Raw genomic sequence first — 8531 nt, 5'->3', positions numbered from 1 at the left:
TTCCCTCTAAAAGGGCAGTCAAAACATTATCACATGATATTTCTATCCAACCCACAGGAAGGGTCAGTATCTTCACTTTAATCCTGAACTGGCACCAAGCTAATCCTTTTCATTTATTTTTTTTTCTGTTGCCTGACTAATTTAAATATTAAACTTTTTTGTTTTTGTTCCTCAATTTCCTGTTTTGCATTTTACTTGTAGGCTTGAACTATGAAACGAAGACCTGAGTACGATTTCTGACAAAAGCAAAACTGAAGTTCAATATTCAGAAATTTAATCACTTTGTTTCTCTTTGCATGTCAGCCTCCTGTGTTATGCAATATATTTTTCAGAGCTTTACAACATAGAACAAACAAGGAAATTGAAGGGAACTAAAGATAAGAGTGGTTGCAAGGAGGCCTTTCATTCTCAAAGATTTAGGCTAATCATCAAGTCACTAAATCTTGAATCATAAAATGTTTTGATCTCTCCAATGGTACTATTTTTTTTTCTTTCATTTGATTACTGATGTGGTTCTAAATAAATTTATACTACTTCAAAAAACAATGTAAATAAAAACTTTACCCTATATTTCCCCTCCTTTTACTTCATTTGCATTGCTTTCTTTTTTCTTTTTTCTTTTTTTGAGACGTCTGCTTCATTTCCTTTCAGACGTTCAGCAATAGAGAGCATATGCTCTCTATCGGCGCCTCAGGTGGCTATTTAAGGAACTGCGGTTTAAATCTTCCACAAAACAACTTGTAAGACCTGAAAATTGTGGATTTCTGTGGACGTTTCTGCATGAAATTTTAATGAACTATCAATCCCTTGTCGTCCTATCTGAAAGCAGAGTTCTCATCTCTTTTCACCAGCAGTTTGGTCAGTGTAATACTGGTATAATAAACAGTTTGCTATTCCTGTGATATTTCAGAAATGTCTACTTGAAAAGACTGAAATGTGCAACCCTGAAAATGCATCTTCTATGCTACTTGCTATTTGCTGTATGTTGTTTTGTCTCACTTCAACGACTCGACAGATGATTCTGTAATTGCACAACAAACATCTTTTGCAATAACTTCCACGTCGCAAGTTATAATCTCAATATCCATTTAAAAACAATGCGTGCTAACTGTATAAGTCATCAGGTGTTATGACTTATAGATGTTTTCGAATGCATGACTGATATTGTCTCAAATTTGTTCGACATTAATAAGCCGTCGGTCAATCTAGACGCCAAAGTTCTTCCACAGTTGTACGTGGCAAATTCCACTGCAAGCTCAACATGTCCTCTTTGTTTTCTACCTTTATGAAGCAAGAACAAAATTCTTGGCATTCAAGCAGCATCCTCAGTGACTTTATGAAAGCGTTTCAGACGCCTCCGTCTGATTGACTTTCCTACGGACACATCCTGTCCACCTTCAGAGGCCATTTTCCCTTTCCTCATCCCTACAGAGCACAGTCATGATCAGAGCCGTCCTTGGAGAAAAGTCCGGATACCTGCAGTAGCGTTGGCTCAGCCCCGACTGGAAATACGTGTGTTTGTGTGAGAGAAAGATGAGGGAGGTGAGAGGCAGAGGAAGAGCAGCTGGTCATTTGGGCCTCAAAGGAGTTATTGGAATAACACTGCTGGACCACAGCTGCTGCAGGGTGTCCTGTATCCTGTTGTGTCTGCATTCTCCAGCGTCCTCGTTGTGGTTTATTATTAGAAAGCATTTCCTGCGTTGGACTCCTTTTATGGCGTTTGACCAGAATTACCAACAATCTCAGTGTGGTGGCGTTTAAAATCGTACAAAGTGGAATCTAGGGATGGAGATCAGTACATACACCACCGCAAAATTAACATCAAACTACATTGTTTTATAGGATATTGAACATCTGTATTTTTTACAACTTTATAGAGATCTCTTTCACATGTGTACATACCGTCACAATGAAAGCGGCGCAAAATATCCGCAGAGCTTAAGATGGGCTAAAAAAAGGAATTGAAAAGTTCTGCCTATGTGAACAATAACCTTATTTTATAATTTTGTCTCCTTTAAATGGCACAAGAAGACATATTGTAGCAGCGACGTGGCTGTTTTTTTATGCATTTTGAACTTCTTTTATAGCAAATGTGTTGAATAGATCTATTGTATGTTTGTATAAAAATAAGATTTTGTCTTGTAATTCATCGTAACCACATTATCCGCCAATGTCACATTGGCACAACATGTTCTGTTTGCCAAAATGGACAATACAAGAAAATGATAAGCAATTTAAATGTCAAAGCTCAATGACCAGCTGTAGTCAAGTACAAAAACTAAATGTTCTACCCTCAAGTTAGGAATACAGTAGAGCATCTTTGAAAAATATGAAAATATTGTGCAAGGTGTCTGTTACATGGTGGACACCCATGATCTTTTTTATTTTTTAATATATCCTTGCATAAACTGCATCTCAGTGTGATACTCCAGCTGCAATATGGCACACGAAGGGCCCTGAAGAGGACAGTGACAGGAGCTGAAATGGTTGTTGGAGTGTCCCAGTCCAAGGCCTGTTTAGCAGTCACTGCAGTGCAGTGACGGGGTGCGGACCACTGCCAGAGATCCTGAAAATCTCTCCGTGAGCTTATTAAACTGCAGTTATCAGGCAAACAGTGGCAACAACAATAAAAGCAGAATTACCAGATCGGCACACAGTTTTTGGCTCAAGCTGTTAAAACGCTGAACTACTGTTGGTATTATAATAGTAATAGCAGTAAGGCGGTTATTTTATACGCAATAGATGTCTTGTGTTTTTAGCTCGGTATTCAAGGCTTTAGCACACTGAACTGTCCTCAGACTGTTGTGAGCACATTATATATTATATCGAAATGACAATAAGCCATTTACATTTGATTTGATTCAAACACTTGTGGGGTGTGGAGGTCCTACGATTAGTAGTCTGTCTTCCAGTCAGGTTTAGTCCTTTTAAAACCCACACATATACTCATAAGAAAACAACATCCAGACACAGCTCATCCAGTTATGCCGTTTTACTACAGTGCATCAATAGCCTTGGAAACCTGGGCAAAGACGTCATCCACCGCCAGCTCAGAATCCACCTGCAAGATGAATAGAAAAACGACATCATGAGACTAATGTTTCAAATACGTTCTATATGTTTTTAGTCAACGACGCGTTTGTCGTACACACCTTCTTCACAATGCCACGGCCCTCATAGAAAGCGATGACCGGCTCGGTTGCCTTGTAATACAAGTCCAGGCGTTTCTTAATTGTCTCTTCGTTGTCGTCAGAGCGGCCGCTGGTCTCGCCACGCTTCAATAGTCTCTTGACCATGGTTTCTGCTTTCGCATCGACGTACAGCAGCAGGCAGGGTTTGCCGATCTGAGGTCGAAATCAAAACTTCTGTAGATTTAAGGCTGCAGCAATAAATAAGAAATCCCCGTGTATGTTCTCACCTTCTTCTCAAACTCCTCTCCCTGTTTGACCTCACGAGGATAGCCGTCGATGAGAAACCCCTTTGAGACGTCAGCCTTGGCGATCATGGCATCCTTAATCATGTCCAAGACTGTGTCCTAGAAAGCAGACAGGAAAAGGTGATGAAACTTTACGATGTAGCGGTTCTAACAGAAAATGCTCACGGCACCACTTTAAACTCTCGGTCACGTCCTTACCAGAGGAACAAGCTCCCCTTTCTGCATGATGGCCTGGAGTTGCTTGCCCCTTTCAGAGCCGGAGGCCACCTCAGCACGTAGCAGATCTCCAGAAGACAAGTGGGTGTAGCCATACTTTGCAACTATCTTTTCACACTGGGTGCCCTTTCCAGAGCCAGGTCCACCTAAGGACATCAACACAAAACCCAATGTGGGGGCATACAAACAAACAAACAAAACAAAACAAAAAAACCCAAGTAGTTGAACATCTTGCAAGTGAAGTGTTAGGACCGGTTCAGAGTACTCACCCACAACAAAGATGATTTTGGCATCCTTGATTTTGTCTGCAATAAGCATTGCAAAGAGAAGTTATGAACATGTACAAAACCACCGGTGGCTTTTCTACAAATGTAATTTTAAATCCACAAAGAGAGATTTAGGTAACAAACCATCTTGTGAGGTGGATGCTTTTTTCATTTTTAATGTTGCAGAACAAAGAGTCTTCTTGTGCAACAAGCTGCTTTGGCTGTGCTCGCCTTGAAGTGAGTTTGTGTCATTACTCAAACTGCGTTGACATGGCAACTGTTGCTATCTAATTATGCTATGCAGCCAAGGGTTTAAGAGAGAACTAAAAGGAAAGTGGTAAGCTTAACCACTGCAGGAGAAAACCCCTAACTCGGATTTATTGCTTTAGATCATAACACATTTACATGTTTATTGAAATTAAATACATAATTTCTATTCAAATAATGATTTATTTCTATGTGAACTAAATACCGCAAATACACGGGACCGTTAGGATTTTTCTTGCAACCTATAAAAATACCAGAAGAGGGCAATAGAGGCCTTTAAAAAAAAAAAAAAAAAAAACTCCTGTCTGGCTCTGCTTTACTTAAACACCACTAGATTACTAATGGAAGTACAAATGAAGAAGTTTCACCTCATTGGTCATATGCAGTAGAGCATTTATCACTTCACTGAAAGTGATGCATTGATTACCTGCCATTGCGTTGTGTCTCTGGAGTGTTTTCTTTCAGCTGTGAAAAAATAAATACATAAGAGCCATTAAGTAAATGTGAAAATGCAATACATTTCAAGGTGCCAAGAACCCTAACCAGTCATTGTGCTGCTTGATAATTGGAAAACATGCAGGGAAGCAAAGTCTTTCCACTTCACTTCTTTTTTTTTTTTTTAATTCTTCTCCTTACCCCTTACTGTCAGTATAGAGTAAAATACAAATAGATTTTGTAGTCTGAACTGGCTGACATAACTTTTCTCAGATGATTTTTCTATCGTTTCCAAAATCAATTCAGGATTGCTCTTTCTAATGTAGCAGCAGAAGACTAAAGGTCATATAAGGTTTCCCTTAAGGCGTTACAGCTATTTTATTGATTCTGACATTCCTTTGGCGATGACTGAACTGAAAACACGATTTGTTTCTAAAGTTGTTTTATACTATTCTGTTCTTTTATTTGTTAGCTTTTTCTCTAAGGAAATTATGTTTGTCCTTGCACTCACTGTGCACATTGGATTCATACATACGGTCCTGAAGATATATAGAGTGCAGAATTAATACGATAGACTCGAGTTTAGGTTTAAAGTTTTACGTTACCCCTAAGAGGGCAGGTTTTGAGCGCAAGACGTAAGCTGCAAATTGAAAACCAGACAAATTGAAAAAGTGCTGTTATAAATTGCAATGACATGTGAAACATTAATGTAACTCAAAAGACAGTGGGGGAAAAGCAGGATTTGCTCTACATGAGTTCTGCATTTTTGCTTCTTAGAATGTATTAATAGTAGTAGTAGTATTAGTAGTAATAGTAGTAAGTGTCACATCATTGTACTTTTTTGCCTCTTGTGTAAACTTTAAACACAAAATACACACTGCAATGAAATTTTTGCCGTTTTGTTTCTTTTTTTATTATTATTTGGCTATAGGGTAAGTAAGCATATGAAGACTTGCATTTTCACATACTACTCTTGGCAATATTGCTCAACCAGTGGAAAATTCAATCGATGCCATCTAGAAAAATCTATATTAAAATCCCCACATATTCATAATTGAACCATGTCCATTTCAACACATGCTTCTGCCTGGTTCTAAGCTTTTCCACTGCAGCTCTGCCTGTAGGTTTAACATATTTCTCATGCAAAAGGGTCTATTTAAGTTCTTCTCCGTCAACAGCATGTACTCTCCCTAAATTGCTCCGTCTTTATCGCCATCTTCCAATCAACTCAGACCAGCCTCCCTGTTCCTGCCAAAGAAAAATAATCTTCACAGCATGATACAGCTCCCGTTATGGTTCATCATGGAAATAGTGTGAAAATCGTGATGTGCGGCGTTGCTTTTTAAACAAACATTAGCATTGTGAATGGAGGTCAAAAAGCTGAATCTTAGTCCGATCTGACAAAAGCTCCTTTCCCTACATCTGTATCATGATTTCTAAATGGCTTGTCGAAAAATATACATATAAAATAAGTTTTAGTTGTACAACCAGATAGCTACTAAGTATCTTAACATAGAGTATAATTATGTAATTTAAAAAAACGACAACAAGGATTTCATGATAGGATTTCAGATAAAGTATATTTTTCACTCTTTGTACCGTTTTATTTTTTAATTTTCAATTCTGACACTTTGGAAAATATACAGCACCTCCAGCTCTTAATGTTCAGCTGACAGAGGACTGCTAGTTTTACCCAATATGTACTTATGTACTCAGCGTATCTAAAGAGAACAGTAACCACAGAAGAGTTTTAGTAAATATTCTTTGCAGCTGACAGATAAAAGAATGAGGAAGTAGGTTGGATGTAGGCGGGCATATTCAAGTGCAAGCTTGCCCCAAGTCTCTAGCCCAAGAGCTTCCCTAGTTCCTGCAACTGTTTGCATTTTAAACAGCAATTTTCCCTTTTGTACAAATGAATGGTGCATTTTAATTATTTAACAATCAATTTAAGATGCATACATTTAGAGTTGATTATCACACAGTCATGTTTAGTTATACATTATGAATGGTTTCCTATGGTTTTATTGCTGCATTATCAAACTGTTAATTCTAAAAGCAATTTTTTTTATTGAAAAAAACAAAAAACAGAACCTCTTTCTTTTATGCATTTCTGCCAATTTGATAGTCAAATCAGCCTGGTGTGTTTAACTCCTCACCCCATGTTTCTGCGTTGCCACAGATAAATGGGACATACTCCCATGCAGGGCTGGGTTGAGGAGAGAGTCTGCCTGAGGGTAGAAGTCATGTTTTGGTGCCCAACCCAAAATTATTTTTACACATTCAAATTGCAATAGATTGAAAAGTAGATCCTCATCTATTTTAACAAACACACACACACACACACACAAAAAAAAGAGGAGGCATGGGGAATACAGTTAAAGAGTGTTGCCATTATGATTTCAAGTGCTGCAGATGAAGGTTAAGGCTAGAGGTAAGGTAATGATGAAACCGTTTTTAAAAAGATGAATTCTGGGTAATGATAGTAGAAACTAAACACTCTCAGCTAACATGAGGTTATAAACTTTTTTTTTTTTTTGGAAAGCTGTTTGAAAACATTCATTGAATTAAATTTAAAAGAAAAACTCTTTGGATCCCCCAAGCCACTGCCGTGACAAAATACTCTGCCAAGGATTAATGCTAACAAAAACATAACATATTAAAACTTTTAAGTTTGGTTATACAAAATAGAAAAGATTAAAAGAGAATGGCTTCATAGCTTGCAAAGATGCATGAAAATGAGAATTAAAACATTTTTTTTTTTAATTAATTTTGGGATATCCGTTTGTACCTTATCAACCGTATTACCTTTAAATCCTTGCTTGACATACATTCACAGGAAGATGGTGGCTTTGGGTTAGATTAACCAATGCTTAGTTACTGGACTCTGTTGTCAGCATTCCTGCACTGGATCAGCTTGCACTAAAGTTTTGAACTAGTGTTAGAATGGCATTACAAGTTCTACACAATTAATCTACTGTAAAGTACAACCAAAAATGATTTAATTATGTGCTAATTTAATTTGCCGTACACCTAAAGAGTGATGGTGCTGTGTTCTCAGGTTTCCGGTTTTATGACGGCACCCTCTGACCCTGTGGTCAGAGTAAATGTCACTGGTGGGCTGTTATCGGAGTCAGCACGGCGCCTCTTTGGGATTCCCACTCTGGCCTATTATGGTTATCTCGGTTGTTTGGTAACTTCAACCAGCATGGTCAATGCTCTGGTGTTTTGTGAAATTACAAATTAGTGGACCATTCTGAGCCATTGTTTACATTGTTGCCATCAACAATTTTAAATACCCTGAGAGTAACATAAAGGAGTTGGATCTGTAATGTCCATTATCCATAAAAGAAGTAGCAAAAAAAATAATAAAATAAAAAATAACCTTAGACACTCCAAAACTCTACATTACACCCACACGTCTTTATTGCTGCTTTTTAATATGCAGTCAGTCCTGCTAAAAAAAGACCCAGGTTGTCTGCAGCTGTTAAAGGACTTAGTGACACCCATTAAGCACGTGGAGACGCAGCCCTGGCTGACTGCTCTGCAAGCGACTGGACAGGAAAACACGGTTGACAGTTTTTTCAGAGCACACGCTCCAGTGCACAATTTGGTTAAGCTTTCTCCAAGTTTAATTTGCCGTGCTGCCCCTTTAAAGGACCCTTTGACGTCAGTGCACTTTGAGGCATTCCATGATGTTTGTGAATGGATGGAGTGAGAGAAATCTTGTTTGTGATCTGGTCGCAAAGTGGTACCTGGAATGTGCAGCAGAATCAATAACACTCTTGCACTAATCAGTCGTTAATGACCTTTATGGGGGCTTAGAGGGATCGATGTGGAATTAAATGGCTGCAGTGAGTTGCATGGCAATGACCTTTATTGGTTGCAGTTCAAAATATGGTTTATGCATTGAT

General features: G+C 38.3%; 1 protein-coding gene across 1 annotated transcript; it reads right to left on the bottom strand.

Moving 5' to 3' along the window:
• Positions 1-2739: 2739 nt before the first annotated feature.
• LOC106943733 (adenylate kinase isoenzyme 1) lies at positions 2740-4684 on the bottom strand. The gene is made up of 6 exons (XM_015027039.1): positions 4613-4684; positions 3922-3957; positions 3635-3798; positions 3419-3535; positions 3153-3344; positions 2740-3061 (listed from the first exon to the last, which is right to left on the bottom strand). Exons 1-6 carry the CDS (start codon positions 4617-4619, stop codon positions 2996-2998), a joined length of 582 nt encoding a protein of 193 aa, XP_014882525.1. The 5' UTR covers positions 4620-4684; the 3' UTR covers positions 2740-2995.
• Positions 4685-8531: the final 3847 nt, after the last annotated feature.

Source organism: Poecilia latipinna, unplaced genomic scaffold, assembly GCF_001443285.1.
Source record: "Poecilia latipinna isolate Pla-1442-1.1 unplaced genomic scaffold, P_latipinna-1.0 Scaffold5786, whole genome shotgun sequence".
Classification (NCBI taxonomy): Eukaryota; Metazoa; Chordata; class Actinopteri; order Cyprinodontiformes; family Poeciliidae; genus Poecilia; species Poecilia latipinna.
Note: the sequence above shows the minus strand (reverse complement) of the source record. Positions and strands in the feature narration are given on the sequence as shown.

What these genes read in the sequence shown, in the direction of transcription:
- LOC106943733 (XM_015027039.1), bottom strand. An exon ending in CAAAATCATCTTTGTTGTGG is followed by an intron (nt 3,799 to 3,921) that starts GTGAGTACTCTG and finishes TGATGTCCTTAG; the next exon opens with GTGGACCTGGCTCTGGAAAG. An exon ending in GAGAGGAGTTTGAGAAGAAG is followed by an intron (nt 3,345 to 3,418) that starts GTGAGAACATAC and finishes TTTCGACCTCAG; the next exon opens with ATCGGCAAACCCTGCCTGCT.